Raw genomic sequence first — 25,247 nt, forward strand, 5'->3', positions numbered from 1 at the left:
CCGGGGGGTTTCCCTACTGCTTTTCCCAGCTGGCTGGGAAATCGGGATGCAACCGTGACCCCCTGAGCGCCAACCCCAATCCCTGCTCCCATTAACACCTCATCAGCTCCCGGGGATCCCGGCAAACACAGCGCCGCTCTCCAAGGAAATCCGCGGGCCTTGTGATGCAGAGCCCCCGGAGCGGGAAGAGGATGAGGAGCGGGATATTTCCTGGCCCTTGGATGCGCAGCTGCTCGCGAGGCCGGCACCTCGGTAGGCAAACAGCACCTGGGAGCGCAGGGAAGCCAGGATGTGGATTCAGGAAGCATCCCTGCATCCCGCTGCTCCATGGAGATGCTAATGGGCTCCCCATTATCCCGGCTTCCCGCTGCTCCCGCCGCTGGATCGGGAGCAGCGCGGGGAGCTCGGCTGGCACCCGGCCGCCGGCCTTGGGAAGGGAGGGAAGGAGGGATCCAGGATTTATTCCCGCAGTCAGGAACAAGGTGCTGACAAACAGCCGCCGCTGGCACCTCCTTTGTTGGGAATGCTGCAAGGAGCATCTGGAGGCTGAGGAGGAGATAAAGCAGCCTGGCAGCTCCAGGGAGGTCAGGGTTGGGAATTCAGGATGCTCATCCATCCCTGCTCGCCGGGAATGGGACAAAATTCAGGGGGAAATATCTGCTGGAGCAGCGGGAATGGGGAAAGGCATCCCCAGCTCATCCCGCTGCTGCTGGATCCATCCTGAAGGATTCAATCCCTGCAATCCACTCCCACTTCCCTGTGCCCTCATCTGCAGGGTCTCCCAGGCAATTCCGACCCACAGGGATCCTCGAGTCCCACTCCTGGACACCGCAGAATTCCACCCTATACCTGAATAGGGTATTCCACCATATACCTGAAGGATTCACCTATGGAAAACCTTTGGTGACCCAAAAAGGGAATTTTTGGCAATGTCCATGCCAAGGGTGCGGAGCGTGGGATGTGCTTCCCATGCCAAGCTCCAAAACATCCCTGTGGAATTTTATATCTGGCTGTGTCCTATATGGAAAACTTTGGGAAAGGGGAATTAAACCTCAGGCCAGGGATGCTCAGAATCCCTCAGGACTGATCCCTGATGGAGCTTGGGATGGGAGCCAGTGGCATCATTCCCATTATTCCCATCATTCTGATTATTCCCACCATTCCCTAGGGATGTGGGTATTGATCCCTGGAAAGGCCAAAAGTCTGGCTCCCACTCGGGATTTATCCAGAGGGAGACATGGAACCTCCAAAGGGAAAATCAACTCATTTGGAAGCAAGCTGGGAGCAATTCCAGTTATCTCCCAGTGGGCTCCAGCTGGATGATGAAATCAGGGATAATCCCGAGTTCCGGGCAGATAACGTCTTCCCAATCCCTCAGAATCAGCTCCCACTGCTGCATTCTCTGGGTTGGAATTTCAACAAAATGGAAATTTTGTTGAAAACAAGAAATTGAAACTCCCAGAGCTGCCTTGTTCCAAGATCATGTGGGGGTATTTTGGGAAGAGCCAGTCCTGGAGCTCGCTTTATCCCATGAAGTGGCAGGCATGGGAATACTGCCGGGATCAGCCCCATCCCCTCCCTCCTCCCAGAAGGAATTGTGTCATTCCAGGTGCCGACATCATCAGGGAGCTCTGCCCTGCAGCTCCCGGGACAAGGCAAATCTCAAGGCACATCCCAAGGGATTCCCACCCTGTTCCAGTCTCCTCCTGCGGCGCTTCCACATGGGAATGTTGGAAAACCAGCATTCCATCCATCCCAAATCCTTTGGGATTCCAAGCCATAGATAAGCAGAGCCCAAACTCAATTTCAAGCCGGACCCTTCCATAAAGGATCATTTTCCAGGAGCTCCCCAGGTTTCAATTTAAAATATCCAGAAATATTCCGCCCCCCCCCACAGAATCTGATGTTTCGGGTACAAACGGATGTGAAGCATCGTTTTTTAAGGGAAATCACGGAATCCCAGCACAGCTGAGGCTGGAAACATCCAACCATTCCCCCACCACTAAACCACATTCCCAAGTTTTAAATCCTTCCAGAACCTGGGATGGCTGGGCAGCTGGCCAGGGTTTTCCAACCTTTTCCATGAGGAATGTTTCCCTAAAATCCATGGGAAAGAGAAAGTTGTGTTGTGTCCCAACTTTAGACATGGCCACACCTCCATTGCCCCTCATTTTTGCCTCCTGAGCATTTATCCCAGAAAAAGAGATTCATTCTCCTCCCAGCATTCCCATTATCCCAGAATTCCGCAGACACCTCAGCAGGCGGGAGCTGCCGGAGGCCGTGTTTGACTGAAATAATTTTATTTGAACACAATTCCCTGTTTCAACATTTTTAAGGAGCAGGGGGTTATTTAAGATGGATTCAGTTTTAATCACTTTAATGGGATTTTATGGTTTTTCATGGAAGCGCTTCCAAATGGTCCTGATTAACTTTTCCGAATCAATACGCTTAAGGGCAAAGCATACAATTATCCTGGTAAATGAGCTCCTCCACGGATCCTGCCTGAGCTCTGCCTTGGATCTGGACCTGGATTCCCTTTTCTAGCTCATATTCCATGAGGGAAAGGGGCAGCACCCCATGGATCCCTTTCCCAGCTCACATTCCCTTAGGAAAAGGGGCAGCACAGGTGAGGCTCAGATCCTGGATCTCCTTCCCCACATTCCCTGAGGAAAAGGAGCACAACAAGCCCTGGAATTCCAGAGGAAAGCCTCTGGCTCTTGCCAGTTTTAATTCCAACACCTCCAACACCCCAAAAATGCCCAAATCCCTGGAAAAGCTGGGTTGGGATCAGTGCTGGCACTAGAATAACCTCAAACTACCCCACGGGATCCCATATATCCATTATCCCAATCCAACCAGGGATGTGGGATCACATCCAGCTCCCATCCATCCACGGATCCCATCCTGCTTTCCATTTATTCCTGCAGGATCCAATATCACTTGGCTTTGGGCAAGGTGCAGCATTTTTCCAGACTTCCGGAGGTGCAGAATTCTTTGGGAAATGTCAGAGTTCCTGGTGGATTAAGTGGGAGCTGGAGCAAACAGGAATGACATTATTGTAATTCCTGCTGTGCTGGGTCATTTTCCTGCAATATCATGGCTCTCATAATCCCAAATCCTGCTCCTTGCATCATCCTTCCCATTCCCTGCTCCCAGCTTTTTATGTATTCATCCCATGGATAAAAGGAAAGAAGAGGGAAAGAGAATTTCCTTCCTTTTTCCTTCCTTTCTCTTTCATTTACCCTTCCTTTATTCCTTCCCTTGGGTGAATTCAAACCTCACTGAAATTCCAGGTTTTTAAAATATCTTTTTAGGGAAGCATTCCCAAATCTCCCCATCAGATCCTGCATTGTTTCAAGAATCTGTAGCAGCAATTCCCAGCACATTCCCAGCCCTGGGATACAAGGATCTGAACGTGGAATTCATATCTGGAAAAGTCAGGCCCCTTGGCAGAGCTGGAATCATCCAATCCCTAGAATCCAACCCTTCCCACTGCTTGGGGAACAGGGAATAACCCCTGCCATGAAAATATGGATTCACTGTTTTTTTAGAGAATTCTGGCTTCTTCCAGGATATTCCCAACTTCCCTTTTCGGTTTATCCCTCTCCTTGTCCCACCTGCTGCTCCAATCCCTGAAAACAGCAGCAAATCCACCTTTTCCTGGTTTTTCTGTGGGATCAAGCAGCTCACAGAGGATTCCACAGGGATGGGATCCATCCTTCACATTCCCTCTTCCCACTGAGATCAGGTTTGGGGCTTTTGTAGGAACTACATCCTGGGGAATCAAAAGCTTGGGAATTGCAACCCTTCCCGAGCATCTGGCAGAGGATGAGCACAGGGATACAGGAGGAAAACTTTCCTGGAGCTGAATTCCATGGGCAATCCAACAGGAGTCGCTTCCTGAGGTCACAGAGATTCTGGGAAGGGATTGGGAATGCCGGGACATTCCCTTAGGAATCCTGCCCCAGGTTTGTACCAAGGAATTCTTTCTCACCCTGATGGTGCAGGGGCAGAGCCGAGCGGGAAAAGCTGGGTTTAAGGGAAAAATCACTCCTGGAGAAGCGAGTAAATCATGGAAGGAGACAATTAGGAGTTGCTTCCAGGGAAAGGAATCGATTTTCCATGTTTTCCCAGATTTTCCAGCTGTTTGTAGATGGGTTTGAGGAGCTGGTATTCCTGGGAAAAGCCTCTCCTCCTCTCCAGAGTGATCCAGGCTGCGGGAATGTTTGGGAAAGGGGAAAATCCATGGATTTAAGCAGGAAAAAAAAATCACTGCCTGAACTAAAAGAAGGAGCAGCTTCCCAATGAGGGCGTATCCAAGATTTCCAGGTGTTCCAGCCCATCCCAGTGTCCCCATCCCAACTCTGGGAGCACAGGAAGCTTCCCGACTCCCTGATTTCCTCCCTCTGGAACTGCTCCAGCTTCTTCTATTTCTGGACTCCGTTCATCCCCAGCCAGCTTTCCATAAAAATTCCTGGTGCCTCTGGCCGGGAAAACCTCCAGGAGCCCATAGGAATCAGCAAAGCCTCTGGATCCAGCGCTCCAAAATTATTATGGAATGAAGGAGTGGGGAGGTGATGTCAGCCTGGATTTAGGGTGGATAATGCATCCCTCTGTCCCAAAAATTCACCACAACCACAGACGGAGAAATTTGGGAATATTCAGGGATTTCATAGGGAGCTGTCGTTGCCTTCCCTCTACTCTGTATTCCCAGTTCCTTCCCTTTCCATCAGTTTTGGGATACAGAGCTCTCAGCAAGGAGGACTACACCTTATTCCCAGCCCAAATTCCCATGAAATTTGCTTCCCAGGGCCCCTTTGGGGTTTCCAAGATCATCTGTTGCTGTTGAATCCAGCAGGATTCAGGCAAATTCCAGGTGCTGTTTCAATATTAACCAGGATTTCTCATCCCTCCAAAGCTGGGGGGAATTTTTCCAGCAGATTTATGGGAAAGAGCCAGAGGGGATTGCCTCATCATCCCCGAATTCCTTGGGAGCTGAGAATCCTTGAGACAGGGACAAGAATAACTCATGGAATGGGAAGAGTCACCAGAGCTTCCCTGCCCTCCTTTGCCACTGCCCCATCCCAAAGCGGGGCTGGATCCACTCCTTATCCCACTCCACAATCCTGGGATCCTCAAGCTTTGGGACACCATGGCTATCCCCTATCCCTGCATCCAGATCCCCATCCCAGTGGGAATTTTCTGGAGACGCAGACACAGGAGCATTGAGCAGGGCCTGGAATGTGGCAGCGGCTGCCAGAGCCCAGGAGCTCCCGGGAAAAGCGCCAGGCCGGGAATAAGGAACTGCAGTGTGGATCCCAGACTGGATAAACACATCCCAGCTCCCACCTGGCATCAGGAATGAGGCCCTGACCTCCGGCTCCACTTCCCGCCGGGAAAGGGAAATGGAGATTTTCGCACGTTTTCCAGGTTTTCCACAGAGAAAACAGCAGGAAAACAGCCTGAGCAGCATCTGTGGATCCGTGAAGGTGACATCCAGCATCCAAACACCACCAGAATTCCAGGCTCCCCGAATTTTGGGGTGATATTAACTTTATAAATACCCAAAGTGGATATTTGTTGGGGTTTTTTTTTTGTTTTGTTTTGTTTTGTTTGTTTGTTTGTTTGTTTTTTTGTCACCTTAGCATTCATCCCAGGATTCTTCCAGAATATTTCTCCAATATATTCATAAGACACACAGGATTTTTTGGGAATTCCTTTACTTGCAAAAAAAAAAAACCTGATTCCACTCCCCCCCCCCCAGGAGGGAGCAGAAAGCTCTGAGTTAAGAAGGGGAAAACTTGGGAAGTTTCAAGTTTTTTCCTTGAAGACGAGGTCAAATTTTGGCCAAGAACTTGTTCCCAGTAATTCCCCAAAAACTGGGGGTTAAGGAGGGGTAAAAGTATTCAGAATTGGCTTTTCTGGAATTTTGGAAGGATCCCATTCCCACAGTTCTTGTCTTTCCTCGGAAAGCTTTGGGAATTTTAATCAGCATTTAAAAATTCCAAAGCGTAAGGATCGAACATTTCCAAGCATCCCAAATCCCAGGATTTGGCGGCTCCCAGGAGAGGGCAGCAAATCTCCACATTTAGGGCTTTTCCTCGGGAAAATCGGAAAGGAGACGGGGAGGAGGAGAAAGCGGGGAAATTTGGGAGCAACCCATGGAAGTGAGGCTGGAACACCGTGTCCTTTAGGATCCTTTCCGCATATTCTGAGATTGTGTGGAATTCGTGGATTCTGAATTGTTGGGGGCTCGGGGAAGATCCAAGGGGTGGAAAGGGATTCCATAGGGGATTTACCTGGAAAAGGGGAGCAGGACGCTTTAGATGGGAATTCCTCCAGGAAAGTCCCACCCCATTTAGGGGTTCATTAATTCCCAGCATCCACAGGCTCCTTCCCACTATTCTCACTTTTTCCAAGTCCTTGGCATGGCTTTGGGATCCAGCCCCGATGAGGGAGCGGGAATAAAGAAGAAAATTAACTGAATTCCTGGATAATGAGAGCTGAACAATTCCCTTGGACACCGGGAAAACCACTTCCCACTAAATCCCAGGATGGTTTCCTTGGAGTTCCTTGACTTAGAGGCACCCTGCAAACCCCGGATCTTAAAATCCCAGAATTGCTGATCCTAACATCCACAGATCCCTTGGGACTCAGCAAGCAAATCCCACTTTTCCTTCAGGATCAGAGCAGGCTCCGAGGTTGGGATCTGGGGTAGCTCCTGAGGGTGTGCTTGAGGAGAATCCCGGGATTTTTAGGAGTTGGGCTCTTTGCGAGTCCCTTCCTACTGGGGATATCCTAGGATTTTATGGACGCTCCTGGAATGGGAAGAAAGCTGAAGCTTCATAATCAGAGCATCCTTATCCCACAGCGAAGCTCCAACCTGGAATTGCCCCCCTGAAGCAAAGGTTATTCCTGCTCCTCCCAGGGCAGACTTTTCCATGGAATTCTGGGATCATGGTATGGCTCAAATCCCTGGCGGAGTTTCCTCCTTTACACTAGAGGAGCCTCTGAAGGTTTCCTGTTGCTCCGGGGGTGGAGGGGGCCCATGGAATCTGCTTCCATTGTTTAATTCCATGTTTTCCGGTCTCCTGCTGCAACAGGAACGCCTGGAGCTCCTGGGCTGGCACCCGGGAATTTCTGTGTCAACGCAGCCAGGATCCCATTGTCCTTTATCCAACTGGAACACTCCATGGAATTTGGGTTGGAGATGGGGTGCCAGCATTCCCTGGATCCCTGGGATTCCCAGCAGGATCAGTGCCAGCTGCACCATTCACCACGGTCATAGATTTAAGCAGCGAGGACAAAATCCACCTGTTTTCCCAGGATTTCCAAGCCCATTCCCAGGAGTATTGGATGGATGTTTACCCCTATTCCCATCCCGGCAGTCAGGCCCTAAATGGGCTCATTCAGCCAGCTCCAAATTCCCAGAAATTCCCAATGAGGTGATTTAGGGATGACTGAGGCAAGTTTGCTCCATCATTTCCTGACCAGGGTTGGGATAAATCGGATGAGGAGCAGCTGAGGGAGAAGGGAATGTTGGGAAAAAAGGGAGGATCTGAGGAATCTCATTCCCACAACTCGGTGACAGGAATTAGGTGGGAATTGGGCTCTGCTCACAGGGAATAAAAGACGGGCTAAGAGGGAGGTTTGGGAATAAAAGACGGGCTAAGAGGGAGGTTTAGGCTGGATGTCGGGCAAATTTCTCTCCCATGGCAGTGGTGGACTCCTTATTCCAGGAGTGGATGTGGCACCTGGATCAGTGCTGGATTAACGCTGGATTCCATGATTATAGAGGGCTTTTCCAACTTCAGTGTTCCAACTTTATTCCATGACTCTATTACTCTTTGATTCCATGATTCCACGATTCCATGATTCTGTGATTCCATGACCTGGGCTGAGCTGCTGCCAGGGATAAGATTCCCTGGATCCCTCTCATCCAAAATAAAAGCGCCCAAACCCAGCAAAAGATTAAACAATTAAAAATAAAAAAACCGAAAAGATGGAATTTCCTCCCATTTTTACTCCGTGTACCCCCAGTTCCAGCAGAGACTCCGAACGGGGGAGGAATTCTCGGTGGGTTTGGATGTGGAGCCAGGCCGGGCTGGTCCTCACCTCTCCAAACCTGGAATGCCGGGATGCGGTGCCGCAGGGACGGAAGGACCAGGGGGCCCTGCAGCGCTGGGAAGGAGCGCAGGGAAGGCGGGAATGCGCGGCAGGAATGCTGGATGAGGGATGCGTTGCCAAGGCAGCCATTCCTTCTCCATCTCCTGCCTCCCCCCGCAGCCGCGGGGGATGCGAGGGCGGGGTGCGGGATTCGGGATGCGGGATTCGGGATGCGGGGTGAGGGGGGAGGGGAGGAGGAGGGGGAGGGATCGGGCTGCGGATCCCGCCCTCCGCAGCGCCGGGAAGGAGCCGCTGGAGCGGGAATGCTCCGGCCGGGAGCCGCAGGACAGCGCAGATCGGCGGGAGGAGGGCGGAGGGCACTGCGCTGTTTTCCAGCCGAAATCCTGGAACAGAAAGTTGCGCCGCGGTTCCTTTTCAAGGAAAGCCGATGCCTGCGGCGTAGGGATGTGGGAGAGGGGGAAGATCCCGCGTGTCCATCCCCTCTCTGTCTTCCGCTTTAAAAGGTCCGGATCTTCCCGGTCATCTGATCCAGGTCAAGCAGGACTTTGCATTGGATCCCACCCGAACATCTTCCCGCAGCGGCTGCTTCCCCCCGGCAGGAAGGCGTGAGGCTCCTTCAATCCCTGGAATACCAAGAGGTAAAATATTCCCAGCTGGCTTTCTCCTTCTCAGGGTGAATGAAATCCTGGAGATTTGCGGGGGCTCCTTAAGGTGGATGGCATTGATTCCCAGGCTGGGTTGGGATTCATTCCTAGGCTGTGCTGCGATTAATTCCCAGGCCGAGTTGGGGTTGGTTGCCAGGCCATGTTGGGATTGATTCCCGGTCTGGATTTGGATTAATTCCTGGGCCGGGTTGGGACTAATTCTTGAGCCGGGTTGGGATTAATACCCAGGCCAGGTTGGCATTGATACCTGGGCCGGGTTGGGATTGATACCTGGGCCAGGTTGGGATTGATTCCTGGGCCGGGTTGGGATTGATTGCTGGGCCATTTTGGGATTAATTACTGGGCCAGTTTGGGATTGATTCCCAGGCCAGGTTGGGATTCCTAGGCCATCCCACATGGTTTGGGGAGTCCCGTGCAGGGTTAATTTCCACCCCACCCCACAGCCTTTGAAATCCCAAAAAACAGGGATGCTTAGGCCTGAGGAATGACGTGGAGGTGTCCAGGCAGGGAGGGAGTTGATGGAGGGAGTTGAGGGACCGTGGGTGCAGGTTCCAAATCCCAGGGGAACGCGGGCACTGGGATTTCTGCGTCCCGCAGCCCTCACCCCTGTGCCCTGCCCGCAGGTTGACCCCACTGCCGGTGCTCTCCCGTCCATGGATCACCTCCCGCCATGAGCACGGACGCCGAGCAGCTCCTGGCAGCAGGAATTCCCCTCTGGAGCATCTCCAGTTGGGCCAGCTCCGAGCTGCCCCCCAACAGCAGCAGCACGGAGGCGGCAGCAGCGGCAGGAGAGGCCGGGCGGGCCCCAGAGCGCGGCAGGAGCGCGGCGGAGATCGCGGGCATGGTGGTGCTGCAGTGCATCTACGGCCTGGTGTGCCTGCTGGGGCTGCTGGGCAACGCGCTGGTCATCTTCGTCATCCTGCGCTACGCCAAGATGAAGACGGCCACCAACATCTACCTGCTCAACCTGGCCATCGCCGATGAGCTCTTCATGCTCAGCGTGCCCTTCGTGGCCACGGCGGCAGCGCTGCAGCGCTGGCCCTTCGGCCGCACTCTGTGCCGGACCGTGCTGGGCGTGGACGGCCTCAACATGTTCAGCAGCGTCTTCTGCCTCACCGTGCTCAGCCTGGACCGCTACATCGCCGTGGTGCACCCGCTGCGCGCCGCCTCCTACCGCCGCCCGCGCGTCGCCAAGATGGTCAACGGCGCCGTGTGGCTGCTGGCCCTGCTTGTGGCTTCGCCCATCCCGGTGTTCGCCGGCACGGCGGTGACCCGCGACGGCCGAGCGGTGGCCTGCGACCTGCTGTGGCCCAGCCCGGCGTGGGCGGCCGCCTTCGTGGTGTACAGCAGCGCGCTGGGCTTCGTGCTGCCCGTGGTGGCCATGGCTCTGTGCTACCTGCTGCTGGCCGGCAAGATGCGCGCGGTGGCGCAGGGCGTGGGCTGGCAGCAGCGGCGGCGCTCCGAGGGCAAGCTGACGCGCCTGGTGGTCACCGTGGTGGCCATGTTCGTGGTGTGCTGGCTGCCCTTCTACGTGGTGCAGCTGCTGGAGCTGCTGCTGCCCGGCCGCCTGGATGCCAGCGCGCACAACGCCTCGCTGCTGCTCAGCTACTCCAACAGCTGCGCCAACCCCATCCTCTATGGATTGCTCTCCGAGAATTTCCGCAACTCCTTCCACGGCGTGCTGCGCCGCTGCCGCGACGCTGGCCTGTGCTGCTGCCGCGCCGCTGACGGCCACGGAGGGGACAGCGAGGACGAGGAGGAGCCCCTGGATTACTGTGCCGCGCCCCGCGGGGACGCCAAAGGCTGCGTGTGTCCCCCGCTGCCCTGCCAGCAGGACCCCCTGCGACCCCAGCCCTGCTGCGCGCCCGGGGCCCTCCTCCCTAAAACCACCCCCTTCTAGGGGACCACCAAAATCCACAAGGAAAGGGGATGCCGGATGGAGAGGGCCTGCCACACTGGGGCCCAGTATCGCCGGCCGCGCCGCTCTCCGAAATAAAAAGCCATAAGACTGGCCTGGGATGGAGAGAATTCCATGGACTGAGTGGTTATTGCCAGGATTCCGGCACCCAGGAGCCTTCACTGGGGATGGGGAGGATCCCAAAGTGCCAAGAAGCACGGGGTGGCCCTCTTGATTAATAACTAATAAATTCCTGTTTCTTCCCAAGAGACAGGGACACACAGGGAAAAATCCCAAAGCCCATCAGCTCTGCTGCATCCACAGCACAACGAGATCCCATCATACACACCTCCCTCCCCTAAAAATTCCCAGCATTTTAGCGCACCCAGTACCAAATTTCCACCAAAAAAAAAAAAAAAAACAAAAAACCCAGGAGAACCAAATTTTGGTGAGCTTGGAACCCCGAGGTGGGGAACAGCAGCATGGAGGTCCCATGGAACGAGCCACTTCCATTTTATTTGGGGTTTAAATGTGTTCCTCCCATTTTAATCCCACTGGGGAAGTAACCAGCCAGGAATGTTTTCATGCCGGTGCTGCCCTGAATGCTCCAGGGTTTTCCTGGATTACTGGAGGAATTTTTGGGAAGGGGAGAAAGAACATTCCCAGAGCAGTTCCTCTAAGCCAGACTGGCAAAGCTTTATTGGTGTCCACACAGGATCTCCACGAGACAATTCGATCACACAGGATAAAATTCCAATAAATAAATAAGGATTTACAAACGGGCCCGGGGTGGGGGTGAATAAAACAGGGAGCGCCAGGAATTCAGGACTCCTTAAGGAAGGAATTTGTGATAAAACTCCGAAGTGGGAATTTGAGATAAGGGGGGAGGAGGAGAACTCGGGGGTGTGGTGGCAAAAACTCGGATCCACCCAGGAAGGAGCTGGGGTTTGAGCTGGATAATGTCCACTCTCAAACCTTATCCTTTCTTTCCCCTCCTTTTCCTTGGATACTTTCTCAAATGACACCTTTATATTTTGGCATCTCTTTCTGGATAAGCACGGGATAATTATGGATAATCACATCAGCTCCCTCCTTCCCACTGCAGCCAAAGTGTCCTAAAATAAACCTGGCACATCCACAGATTTACAGCCCTCGCTCCATGTGGTTTCACTTCAATCTATCCCAAAGGATCCATGGACACGACCCTCCAGTTACCTGGCCTTCAGGATAATAACCTTTTAGGAAAACCATAATTCCTACAATGCCTCCATTTTGATTTTCCTGGGAATTTGCAGCAGAGGTTTAGCACTCCAGGGGGGATGCGGCATGCTGGGAAGTTTATGGGGTGGGAAGGGGGAACATAGGGGGACAGAACCCCTCGGCTCTGATCCCAGGCTTCCAAGACTTCCACTGCTCCGGGATAGTCTTTCACAGGAATAAAGCTGCTGGCCAATGTTCCCACTCCACTGGCAGCCGGAGCAGGACACCCTTTGGCTACCCAGGGAAGGATGGAGCTGGAAGACTGGATCCTTCTCCAGGACTCCCCCCCACTCCGTGGCTGGGAATGAGCGGCGCGCTGGATCCCGCCCCGTGGGAATGTTTTGCCTTGGGACAGAGTCAGCCTGCCCGAGGGAACAGGGAAAAGCCCATGCGGGCAGGAGGGGTCGTAAAAATATCCCAAATCCAACAATTTAAGGCAACAACAGTGGGAAGTCATGGAAGTAACTGGATGAGACACTGCAGCAACGCAAACCATTCCCACAAAACCCACCCCGGCAGCCTTCGTGTCCCTGTTTAACCTCCGCATCCCGTAAAAAAAAAAAAAAAAAAAAAAAAAGGGAATGGGAACCAGGAATTCTAGTCCCACCTTGGTGACACCGAGCCGGGTCCCTGCTGTCACCAGTGTCTTAAGGTGACAAGTGCTTCCCACAACATCTTTGCTCCTCCTTTCCCGCAGCGTAAGACAAACAAACCCCATCCCAAAATAAAAGCAGGAGCCTCCCAGCTCTGGAACACCATCCAGCCCAGGGGAGAGGGATTTGGGTCGAGGTGTCCTTCCAAAGTCCCCGCCTTGGTCACGCCGTGCTCTCATCCCACGGATTTCGAGTCACTTCCACACGGAGCCGTCCCTCCTGGCTTTTCCTCGCGGTTTTCCCGGCCGACGGCTCGGGAAAAGGAGAAGCTGAACTCTAAGGCAGCGGGAAGGGAGCAGGAGCGGAGCAGCCTCTGGGTGTTGAGCCGTCCCCGCTCTCCAGCGCCAGCGTTCCAAGAGCCGGCTGGGAAGCAGCAGCGAGTTTTTTCTGGGAGCGGGGTGATCACAGCTCTTCCCGAATTATCATACAAAAATTCCAGCCGGGGGACAGCGGGAGGAGGGCGGGGTGCGGGGGGGGGAGGATGGGATTAAATGCCCCCCAGTTGAGCCTCGCAGTGTCCGTCCTGTCCTGCTGTCCCTAGGGCTTCTGTGCGGAGGGCACGGGCTGAAGCCCCAGCTCCTTCTCGCGGGGGCCGCTGTACTTGTAATCCATGGAGCCGTGGGAGCGGCAGCGCTTCCTGGCCAGGTGGAATCCCAGAGCCAGCAGGGCCAGGAGGCTCAGCAGGGCACCCCCGGCGATGCCCACCAGCACCCCGGGGTGCAGCCGCTCCGCTTTCGGCGGGAGCCGGCTGGGCACCGGCGTGGGCGGCAAGGGCTCGAAACCCCCCGAGAGCTCTTCCTCGCCATCCCCGCCCTGGATGGGCAAGCAGTCGGCGTCGCGGAGCTGGTAACCCTGGGGACAGTGGCACTGGTAGCCGCCGGGCGTGTTGGTGCAATTGAACGGGCAGTGCCCGCTCTCGCACTCATCTATGTCCACGCACAGATCGTCGCCGTCCAGCAGGAAGCCATCGGGACACTCGCAGGACCCGCCGGCGCCGCACACGGCCGGGCACTCGGTGGCGTTGCAGTACAGGAGGCAGAGGGTGGCATTCTGCGGGTGCGGGGCGTAGCCCGGGTGGCAAGCGCAGCGGTAGCCCTGGGGCAGCTCCTCGCAGAGCTGCTGGCACGGCGCGTCCCAGCAGGGCGGCAGGCGCTGGCAGTGCCCGTCCACCATGGTGTAGCCGCTGTGACACTGGCACTCGAAGCCGCCCTTGGTGTTCACGCATTTCTGCTCGCACGGGCAGGGCTCGCTGGCGCAGTCGTCGATGTCCTCGCAGCTGACGCCATCGGCCGCCAGCTGGTACCCGACGGCGCACATGCACACGAAGGAGCCCTCGGCCGGCACGCAGTGATGCTGGCACTGTGCCCCCTCGCAGGGCGAGCGGCACCAGCGCCCGTCCGGGCCCAGCACGGTGTTCTCGGGGCAGGAGCAGCGCGGCCGCCCGCCCTCCTCCGCGCACGTCCCCGAGCAGCCGCCGCCGCCCAGATGGCACGGCCACGCTCCCGGAGCGTCGCGGCCCCAGCGCGGCCCCGCTCCCTCCCCATCCTCGCAGCGCAGCTCCAGCCCCAGCTCGGGGATGAAGGCGGCGCTGCGCGGGGGCAGCGCCAGGAACTCGGTTCCGCGGGCGCCGAACGGGGTGGCGTAGGTGACGGGGACGCCCTGCGGGGCGACCAGGCGGGGACAGCTGCCGCCGTAGCTGTACTGGCACAAAAAGCCGTCGGCCGCCTCCTCGCAGCGCCGCTCCTCCCAGCGCAGGTCCCGGGACACGGTCACGCAGCGCTCGCCGCAGCGCTGCCCCGACGGCGCCCAGTTGGTGTAATCGGTGCTGCGGTCGCCGGTGACCCAGCGGAAGCCGCGGAGCCGCCGGCTGGGCTCGGTGCACGACAAGGAGGGCGACAGCGACAGCCCGAGCCAGAGCCGCCCCTCGCGGTTCTGCAGCAGCAGCGAGATCGCCTCCTCGGCCACGGTGGAGCGCACGGTCATGAGGTGCCCCCCGCCCCGCTCGCAGCCCTCGCTGGCGCCGGAGAAGGGCCGGGACGCCCAGAACACGGCGAAACACTCGTGCTCCAGGCACTGCGCGCCCGCGGGGGACAGCTCCCGAGGCTGGGCCAGCGCCGCCGTCCCGAGCAGCAGCGGCAGCAGCAGCGGCAGCGGCGGCGGCAGCGGCGGCGGCAGCGGCGGCCGCATGGCCCGCGGAGGGGGCGGCCGGCGGCGCCCGGAGCTGAGCTGGGGCCGCTCCTCCCGGCCGCCCCCTTTATAGCGGCCCCGGCGGGGGAAGGAAGCGCCCGCGGGGCCGGGAGTGACGGCGGCGGTGAATCCCGGCCGGGCGCTGCCCCTGTCCCCGCCCCGCCGCCCCGGGTCCCCTCCTGCATCCTCTCGGCGGCTCCGCCCCGGCGGGGCCCGCCCGGCAGAGCGGGGGTCCGGCGGAGGTCGGGGGAACACGGGGTGAGCCTTGGGAAAAGGGGGAAACAGCGGCGGGATTTCCCGGGAGGGAGGCTCGGGGTGAGAGCAGCGCCGGTGGGGATTGTTACCACGCTGGGATCTCCATCACCCCTCCGGGATCTTCATCATCCCTTCGGGATCTTCATCACCCCTCCGGGATCTTCATCATCCCCGTAGGATCTTCATCATCATCATGCCGCTTGGATCTTCATCATCTTCATCATCATCATCATCATTCCGCTGGGATCTTCATCATCCGGCTGGGACCATCATCATCATCATCATCATCATCATCATCATCATCATCATCATCATCCTCTGGGATCTTCATCATCCTTCTGAGATCTTCGTTGTCCCGCTAGGGTCTTCATCATCATCCCACTGGGATGTCACTCAGCTGGCACTGCGGAGGTCACAGCTCAAATCCTGTATCCAGCTCTGGATCCAGCAGAGAAAGAAGAGAGCTTGGAGCATGTCCAGAGATGGGAATGGAGCCGGGAAGGGGCTGGAGCAGCAGGAGGGAGCTGGGAAAGGGGCTCAGCCTAGGAAAAAGGAGGATCCAGGGGAGATCTTTTCCCTCTCCACAACCCCTGACAGGAAGGTGGAGCCAGGTGGGACCGGGATCTGCTCCCGGGGAATAATGAACGGGATGAAGGGAAACAGTTTAGGTTTGATTCGAGAAAACTTCTTTAATAAATAATTAACATATAATTACATGTTTCCATCTATAGCTATATATAATTAATATAGTTCTATTATTTGGTATTATTAAGCATTATTATGACCATTTTCCCCATCTCCCCTGTTCCCCACAGACATCCCTGAATGAATATCCCATTCCATCAGTTTATCCTTGGGGGATCCCTCTGTGCTGCCAGAAACAGAGCCAGGAGCAACCTAAAAATACAACCCAAATATCCCAACTCCACACTATTCTCCATTCCAAAAAAAGGAGATGTGAGGCTGTTTTTTCATGGAATTCCAACAGCCTTGGGTACTGCAATTGGCCTCTGGGATGAGCATCAAGTCCCAATTTCCTCGGATCAGAGCAAGGAAGTTTCTTTATTAAACTATATTAAACTTCATTGAACTTTACTGAACTTTACTGAAATTTATTGAACTTTGTCCTTTTTTAAACCCTTGGGGATTGTTTTGTCCTCTCACAACCTTGGGTGCTTCCCATAAATCCCTTGAGGCTGTGGGGAAAAGGGAAGTTGGGAGGAATAACAACAACAACAACAACAACAACAACAACAACAACAACAACAACAACAACAACAATAATAATAATAATAATAATAACAGTAATAATAAATAATTTACTCTTATTTAATCCCATTGGACATTTCAGATCTGCCACAAAAATGGAAAGGAAATGTCCATGGGATTTAATTCCAGCAGCAGGGATGAACCTCAAGGAAAGAGTGTCTATGGGGGAGCTTGGAACAAAGAGTTTCTCCAAGCAGGATCATTCCAGGAATTTCCTGGAGAGATGGATAACTCTGACCTTTCCTGGCTTTAGGAACCCCTGTTGTTCCCACAATTTTCACTTCTTTATTTCCAGTTCTTCTTCCACTTCTCCTTTTACTTCTGCTTCTGTTTTCTGGAGAAAAACACCAAGAAAAGGGGGAAACATCCCAGCAAACTGCAGGAAAAGAAGGAAAATGGAGTGTGGTGAAGAAGGAAAAAAAAAAAAATCTGCTCCTGCTGGGTTTTTTTGTTGTTGTTGTTGGGGTTTTTTGTTTGTTTTTTTTGTTTTTGTTTTGTTTTGTTTTCAGTAACTGCAAACCCAGATAAAAAATTCCTTGTCAGGGTTTTTCTCCGGGAAAAAAACAGAGCCTCCCCAAACAATGATCCCACTCCGCTGGCCTTGCCCCACTGACGTTTGTCCCCAGAAGATAATGGGGATGGAGTGGGAGGAACGGGATTCATCACGGTTTCATAATTCCCTTTTATCCCACTGCCCTGTGGGCTGAGTCAGGGTGCCAGCACTGCCCTTCCTGCTGACAGGCTGCTTTTCCTCTTCCTCAATCCCATTCATCATGTTTTCCCTGCCTTTCCCTTTGGCTCTGACTCATCCCAGCTGACCCTGTCACTCTGCTCGGTCTGACCCCTGGATCTGGGAGTTTGTGTCAACAGGGGGGAATTTTTTGGCTTCTTCACAGGGTTTTTGGGATGAGGTTGCTCCATTGGAATGCTGGCAGTTGTCCATGAGGGAATGGAAAGCAATGGAATGTAGAATAATACAAAATATCATGGGATAATTGCATCTAAAAGGGGTTGATCCTATTATTTGATCCCAAAAAGGCCCTTGCCCAGAGTGGTGCTGAAATCAAAGGGGTTACTCACGGATTTGGGATCTTGGTCATGGGATTGGGGCCTTGCTCATGGGATTGGAACCTTGGTCGTGAAATTAGGACCACAGCCATGGGATCGGAACCTTGGTAACAGGACTGGGACTTTGGCCACAGAATTAGGACCTTGCTTATGGGACTGGGGCCTTGGCCATGGAATCAGGATATGGGATTAGTGCCTTGGTCAAGGGATTGGAACCTTGGCTGTGGGACTGGGGCTTTAGTTGTGGGATTGAGACCTTGTTGTGGGATTGGAACCTTGATTATGGGATTAGGACCATGGCCATGGAATCGGGACCTTGGTTGTGGGATTGAGAACATGGTCATGGGATTGGGGCCTAGCTCACTGTTTTAGGAACTTTGTCATGATCTTAGGACCTTGCCTGTGGGTTGAGGTCCTTTCCTCGTGGTTTTGGGAACTTGGTCATGGCATTAGGATCTTGCTCACGGACTTGGGGCCTTCCTCCTGGCTTTAGGGCCTCACTCATGTGTTTGGGACACTGTTCACGGATTTAGGGCTTTGTTTCTGACTTTGGGATCTTTTTTTATGGGTTTACAATTTTTTTATGGGTTAGGGACCTTTTTTATGGCTTTAGGACCTTCCTTGTGGTCTTGGGATCCAACACAGCCCATCGCAATGCTCCCACCCCACACCCTCAGCAGGCATGAAGGGAATGGCCCCTGACCAGGACCACAAATCCTGGGAAAGGCTGAGGAAATCCTGGGATAAGGCCCAGGAAAGGATTTGGGATCACCACCCACCCGCCATGGGGAAAACAAGGATTAGGAACACCAGACAATGGATTTTTTAGGAATATATTTATTAAAACCCACTGCAAACACATTTTTGTTCAGGTTTTCTTGGAATCTCATCTGGAGAGAGGTGTTGGGATAACTTTATCCTGCAAACTTAAGAGTTTAATTCTGGGAAAACAAAACACTCATCTATGACAGAAAACTCCAAGGAGCAGGATGAACATCCCATCTCCTGGGGAAGACAGGGCACCAAATTATCCTGCTCCAAACTGGGATTCACCAGTCCCTGGATTAAGGAGGGCACAGATCAAGATGTGGTGGGAAAAACGAGAGACATGAGGTTGGATGCAGGTGGAATTGTACCAGGAGGGAGGATGCTGCAGCAGGAAATATTCCATTAGGGAGAATCCGACATAAACCTTGGCACAAATTCCTGTCTTCCCCTAGATCCACCATCATTCCCCACTGGAATACACTGAGGTTGTAATGGAAATCAGGATGATGATTTTTCGGGAATAAACAACACTCCTCAGGTTTTTCCCAGCCCTGATTCCCACCCTCACACTTCCTTTTCATTTTTTATATCCCATAGAAAACCCCAAGGCTGTCACGTCCCACAGATCCCAAGCCAGCATAATTGCATGGGGTAATTAATTTCCTTCATTGATCCAGCTATTCCCAATGCTCTGCTGGCTTGGAATTTGGGAATTTTCGGCAGCATTTCCAAGAATCCCTCTGCTGCGTTCCCCCCCTTTCCCCCAACCCAGGCAGCACATGGAGAACATTACTATCAGCTCCATTTTCCTGTTTGCAGCTCACAATGGAGCCCCAAGACAAGAAAAAAAGCAGGAAAGGGTTTTCCTCAGCACATGGAATGACAGGATGCAGCTCCTGCCCACCGCAGACTCCTTTGTGTTCCATCCCCATTCCCGGAGCAATTCAGCCCCAGGGACAAAACAATTCCAAACAGAAATTTCAGGAGCCTTCAAATCCTGTGCCTGATCTTTTCCAGACCTTCAGAGCATGGATAAACCAGAGAGGAGGTGCTGCTGGATGTGCCCCTCAAGATTTGGGGGAGAATTCCCACTGGAAAGGCTGAAAGAGACTCAAGGGATTTTGGGAAGTACCTAGGGAGCAACTTGGCCCCGAGGGTTTTGGGGGAGTTATGAGTTTTACACAGAATAATCAGCAAATATTCCAATTCCAACATGTTCCTTACAGATGGAAAGAGGGAAAAACACACTCAGCCTGGAGCCGGGAAGGATCCTTCCCAAAAAAAAAAAGATCCAACCGGAAAAGCCCAGCCTCCCATGTGGCTGATGGGAAGGAGCACATTGTTTTCTCTGTTTAGAAGAGGATTTAGGCAGGATACTCTGGAAATGAGGAGGTGGTTATTCCAAACACAGCTTTTCCTACCTTTATGCCATTCCTTGGCTCCGTGCTGAGCAGTTTTCCCAGGTTTCAGGAGACAGACTTTTAACAAAACCCCAAAAATAACTCTTAAACCCCACCCTGGCCTGCCTGCAGGGGCCTGTTCGAGCTCTGCTGAGGCACATCCCCGTGTCAAACCCTTTTCCATCCCGACTTCAAAGCCTTTTCCAAGGCAAATCCAAGGCTGGAATGCAGCCACGAGCAGGGGGAGAAGTGCATGAGGGGATGCAGGAGAATTCCAAGTGAGCAGTTTCCATTTAGGAACACGATCCAATCATTCCAAATTCGCCTTTTGGAGCGGAGCTGAGGAGACAAATTCCATCCCATTCCCAATCTCCCCCCATCCTCCCCCCCCCCCCCCCCCCATCCCCCCGGTTAACCCCTGGAGCAGCAGGGCTACAAATCCCACGGGAACAGCCAGAGGAGCTCACTTGGGGCACACAGCATTCCCCCTTCACCCTTTTATGGGGATTTTTAACCCCCTCCTACCTTCGTTCCCCGCGGCTCTCGGGCTGCTCGGGCACCCAGCAATAATTATCGGCCGCGTTTTTGGCCGGCGGCTTCTCCCTCTTGGCCGCCCTTTTCCTGCAAGCCACGAGCGCCAGGGCGAACGCCAGCAGGAGCAGGATGGCCACCAGGCTGCCCACGATGTAATAGAGCAGCAGCCGCGGGCCGTCCGCGCTGTGCTCGTCCGAGCCGGCTCCCAATCCCCCGGTGGGCATTCCCGGAGTCCGCGGGATGCTCGTGGTCCATGGGATGGGCGCGGTGCCTGGGATGCTGCTGGAGCTCTGTGGGATGCTGCTGGAGCTCTGTGGGATGCTGCTGGAGCTCTGTGGGGTGATGCCGGAGCTCTGTGGGATGCTGGAAATCTGTGGGATGATGCTGGAGCTCTGTGGAATACTGTTTGGGATCGTCTCCCCGGGGCTGCAGCCGTGCCCGTCCCCGTCCCGGATGGAGCCAGGCGGGCACAGGCACTCGTAGCCGCCGGGGAAGTTGCGGCAGGCGCCGGGACACAGATCCCTCAGGCATTCATCCACATCCAGGCAGGAATCTCCTCCCGGCTGCCGCTGGAAGCCGGGTCGGCAGGCGCAGCGGAAAGAGCCGGGAATGTTGATACAGAGCTGCGGGCACGCGTGGGGCTGGGCACACTCGTCCACGTCGTGGCAGTGGCGGCCAGCGGGCCCCGCGGGGCGGTAGCCGGGCCGGCAGTGGCACTGGAAGCCGCCGGGAATGTTGCGGCACTGGTGCTGGCACGGCCCCGACTCGCACTCATCCACATCCGAGCAGCCGCGGCCGTCGGCTGCCAGGGCGTACCCGGGCTCGCAGCCGCACTCGAAGCCGCCGGGCAGCGGCCGGCAGGAGCCCTGGCAGGGATTGGGATGGCAGGAATCCTCGGGAACGCAGGAGGCCATGTCGGCGGCCAGCACGTAGCCGGGGTGGCAAGCGCAGCGCGGGGACTCGCCCGGCCCGTCCAGGCAGCGCTGCTGGCAGCCGCCGTTGAGGTGGCCGCAGGCGACCGGGCACAGGGGACCCGGCGGGTGCCACGCGAAGCCACCCCCGGCCAGCGGCCCCTTGCAGACGGCGAAGGGCGAGCGGCCGCCGCCCTCGCACTGCACCTCGGCCAGCGTGCCGAAGGGAGCGGCGGCCAGGCGGGAGGTGCGCACCCCGAACGGGGTGCTGTAGGTGACCGAGCCTCGGCCGGCCAGCGGCAGGAGCCCGCACATTCCCTGGAAGCTGAACTTGCAGAGGAAAGCCGGGAGCGGGTTCCTGCAGGCTCGGTCGCTCCAGCCGCCGGGGCCGTGCGGGCCGGGCGGCCGCAGGCTGGCACAGCGGGCGCTCACGCAGGTGTCCGCCGGCTCGGATGCCCACTCCGAGAAGTTGCCCGGCTCGCCTCCGGCCACCCAGGAGAAGCCTCGCAGCGGCTCCTGCGGCTGCACGCACTGACCCCGCGGCAGGGCAAGCCCGAGCCAAGCCGGGCCAGCCCAGCGGGCCGTGGCCAGCAGCTCCCGCAGCCGTGCGGACTCGGCGGCGCTGCGCACCGGCGCCAGGTTGCCCCCGTTATCCCGGCAGCGCTCCTGGGCGTTTTTCCAGGTGCTCTCATTGCGGTGCAGGGTGTAGCAGGCGCTGTCGGCGCACAGCACCTCCACGTCCTCCCCTCCGCAGCGCCAGGCCGGCAGCAGCAGCAACAGCAGCAGGAGAGGCCGGAGCGCGGCCATCCCGCCGGACAAATGGACAAATGACCGGCGGAGTCACGGCCGGCGCTCACATCCCGTTGTCCCGCCGAGCTCTCCCGAAACACATCCTGTGCTCCCGGCTTTCCTATTTATCACCGGAGGCCGCGGCTTCCTGTAGCGTGGAGCCTCGCTGGGCTCCCCTGGCTTCCCTTTCCCGCCGGCTCCTCTCTCGCATCCCAAAGTTTCGGGAGAAACATGCCGCGTTCCTGCTTTTGTTTTTCCTTTTTTTGGTGGTGTTCCTGCTTTTTTTTTTTTTTTATTATTATTATTATTTTGATTGATTCCCTCCGGCAGCAGCTGAGTTTTTCAAGTCCTAATAGGGGCCGGGAGTTCTTTTCAGGGCACGTGTTGCTAAAAAGGGGAAGGAAAACATCCCGGCTAAGGGAGCCGTGGGATCCGTGGATATCTGCCTCTAAAAAAGAGGGAATATTTGGAGCAGGCACTGCGGCGCACGCGCGAAGATTCCAACGCACTTTTCCCTTTCTTTAAATAGATGGAAAAGCCCTAAAATAGGAGCTGGGTCGTGGGAAGGTCCTGGGAATACCAGGATAGAGCCAAACCCGGCCGGGCTCTGGTGCCATCCCGAGCAGCGCTGTCCTGGCATTCCATGGAGGAGGATTCCACACAGAATTTCAGGTCTGGGCTGGAAAAGCTCATCCATGAACAGGACAGGGACAATTCCACTGGAAGGGGCTGTCCCAGACCTTGATGCCGGGATACTGTGCTGCTTCCAGTTCCCTTCCTGCATTCCCAGGATTTCTCCCTCTGGCAGCAGCAGATTCAGGATTGAAACCTGGGATTCTGGGGAGACTTTTCCTGCTTGGCACAGCCGTGGATCCACTGTCCATTCCAGGATTTCTTGGGTTTGGAATTCCTGAGGGAATGGCCGTGATCCAACAGAGAAATGAAAACCAGGAATCTGCTCCTTCGCTTCCCTCCTAAATAAAGAAACTGCCAAAAATCCCAATAAAAACTGTGGATTATTCCAGGGCCTGCTCATGCACAGCATTTGTGGCAAAGCCCTGACTGTTGGGATTTCTTCTGGAATTTCCCAGCTGAGTGACTTTTGTGGGACAACAACTTCCCCCCCCCCCAAAAAAAAAACAGAGAGAGAGAAACTGCACCTGGATGCTGTTTCTGATTAGATTTATCCAGAATTCCAGGAATGGGGGGAATTTTTTGGACATGGAATAAAAGCACTCAGCACAGAAGTAATTCCCTGCTGCCAGCCCAGGACCCGGCTCTGCTGTTGGAAAAACATGGATAGTAGTTTGTCTGCCCAGCTCATCCCACAATTTTTCAGCTGACAACTTCTTTCCACAACCCAACCTGGCCCATTTTTTTATCCAACCAAGTTTTCCTGTATAAAATCCTGGGAATTTTAAACTACAGCTCCTCTGGATGTTCCCAAACTGGGGAAAACCCCAAATTTAAATATTAAAAGTCATTCCAGGATAATCACAGAATTGGTGGGAATGTTCTTTCTTAGGATGTGTAGGATGTCCAGGGAAGAAGTTCTTATTCAAAACCATGGCATATTCATGGAATATTTGCAAAAATGAAGCTAATTCCAGTGGCTTTATTTTATTTTAAAAAATGGGATATCCCTGTTTCCAAGAATTTCATGGATAGGAAAGCTCCCTCTCATCACTTTTAGGAAGATCTCCATGTTCCAAGTTTATGTGAGAATAATTTTGGGAATTTTTGGTGCTGCTTTGATTGTTACTGAATATTCCACACTCCTTACATTTTCTTGGATGTTCTCATTGAAAATCCAAGTCCTGGCTCCAAATTTTCAAAGGATTTTCTTTCCCAACCCTTGGCTGAACACATCCATAACCCCCCATTTCCCATAGGAATCCAATCCCAACGATCTCCTGGAGAGCGGAATTCTTGCCGAAGGGAATATCCAATCCGATTAATTAAAACCAATTTTAAAAATCGGGAATTGCTTTTCAGCAATGAATGAATTGGTGAAAAAACGTCGCTCTGATGTTACAGAAGGAAAAGGGCGTGGAATGTGTGACGTCAGTGGCGGCAAATCCCAGGATTGGGATGAGGGACAATGGAGCCCGGGGTGGGGGGGGGGGGGGGGAATGGGGGGGGACACCTGTGCGGAAAAAGAATTGGAGGAACTCGGATCCCTCTGGAGACATCCCAAGGACACAGAACCGGAGTTTGGAAGCTCTGGGAAGGCTTTTGGAATGGGGAATGAGCTCCTGTTAGATGAAATTTTGGGAATTTTGGCAATGCAGAGGAACAGGAATTAGCCGGGGTTTAATGGGAACAGAATTCCAAGCGGCAGGAAAAGGAATGTTTTGTTTAGGTTTTCACATCCCTTCTCTGCTCCGGGGAGATCTCACCTGGAATTCTGCATCCACATCTGGCTCCCGCACAGGAAGGATGTGGAGCTGTTGGAGCAAATCCAGAAGGAGGCACCGGGATAATCGGAGGAATGGAGGAAAAACTGGGAGAATTGGGATTGCTCAGCCTGGCAAAGAGAACCTTCAGGATGATCCGATTGTGGCATTCCAGGAGCTGAAGGAGCCGAGGAGGAAAACGGGGAGAGACTATTCCCAAGGGATGGAGGGACAGGAGAAGGGGAACGGCTTCCCATGGCCAGAGAGCAGGGTTAGATGAAATATTTGGAATAAATCCTTCCCCTGGGGAGTGGGGAGGCCCTGGCACAGATTCCCACAGAAGCTGTGGCTGCTCCATCCCTGGAAGTGTCCAAGGCCAGCTTGAAGCACTCCGGGATAGTGGAAAGTGCCCCTGCCCATGGAATGAAAAGAGGAATTAAGATCTCTTCCAACTGAAACCATTACATGATTTTTTTTTCATGGAGTAGCTGAGCACCCACCTAGATGGAAACAAGGAGAGGAAGGAACAGTTCCCATTCCAAACATCCCATTCTTTCCAGGCATCTCCCTCCTTTTCATGGAAGCAGGGAATTGGTTCCTTGGAGTCCAGATTCCAGGCTGGCATTTTCAATCCTTCCCTCCCTTTGCCTGCTTTTCCTGTCTGTGTTTTTCTAGCATTGGAGCAACTTCCAATGGAAGCTGGAAGAGGGGGGATGTTCAAAATAAACAGAAGCAAATCCAGGAATTCCATATTTCTCCAGATAAAATCCAAGACAAAATTCCAGGATCTCTGTGAGGTCTCTGCAAGTTGGGAGGGAGCTGTTCTGAGCAGCTCCAAGGATTTTTCTGGATGTCAGCTCAGGATCCCTGAGTTTTGTCCTGTCTTTCCAGCCCGCTTTATGTCTAAAGCCAGGAATTCCATTTCTGTTTCCATTTGGAAATGGTCACTGGGATTCCAGGGAGAAGCAATCCCACTGGTCCCCAGCAGATCCATGCTTTGAAATTCCTTTGGGATAGAAGTGGGGCACTCTTCCCAAACTCTTTCCTCCTGTAAGTGGAAGGACTGGA

General features: G+C 54.4%; 3 protein-coding genes across 4 annotated transcripts; 1 reads left to right on the plus strand and 2 right to left on the minus strand.

Annotated features, from left to right (window-relative positions):
* The first annotated feature begins 9,447 nt into the window (after window positions 1–9,447).
* Window positions 9,448–10,692, plus strand: SSTR4 (somatostatin receptor 4). 2 transcript variants are annotated; one of them, XM_062489524.1, is made up of 2 exons: window positions 9,463–9,482; window positions 9,513–10,692. In XM_062489524.1, the coding sequence occupies exons 1-2, from the start codon at window positions 9,463–9,465 to the stop codon at window positions 10,690–10,692; spliced, it is 1,200 nt and encodes a 399-aa protein (XP_062345508.1). The 2 variants fall into 2 exon arrangements, with proteins under 2 accessions (XP_062345507.1, XP_062345508.1); XM_062489523.1 differs by having other exon boundaries at window positions 9,448–10,692.
* A 2,447-nt stretch (window positions 10,693–13,139) lies between these two features.
* On the minus strand, window positions 13,140–14,759 carry THBD (thrombomodulin; the record flags this gene model as incomplete). The annotated part of the gene is made up of 1 exon (XM_062489525.1): window positions 13,140–14,759. A coding segment is annotated over one exon (1,620 nt), but the record flags the coding sequence as incomplete, so codon positions are not given.
* A 5,311-nt stretch (window positions 14,760–20,070) lies between these two features.
* CD93 (CD93 molecule) lies at window positions 20,071–21,882 on the minus strand. The gene has a single exon (XM_062489526.1). It carries the CDS (start codon window positions 21,799–21,801, stop codon window positions 20,071–20,073), a length of 1,731 nt encoding a protein of 576 aa, XP_062345510.1. The 5' UTR covers window positions 21,802–21,882.
* Between the last annotated feature and the right edge of the window lie 3,365 nt (window positions 21,883–25,247).

Source organism: Cinclus cinclus, chromosome 3 (assembly GCF_963662255.1).
Source record: "Cinclus cinclus chromosome 3, bCinCin1.1, whole genome shotgun sequence".
NCBI lineage: Eukaryota > Metazoa > Chordata > Aves > Passeriformes > Cinclidae > Cinclus > Cinclus cinclus.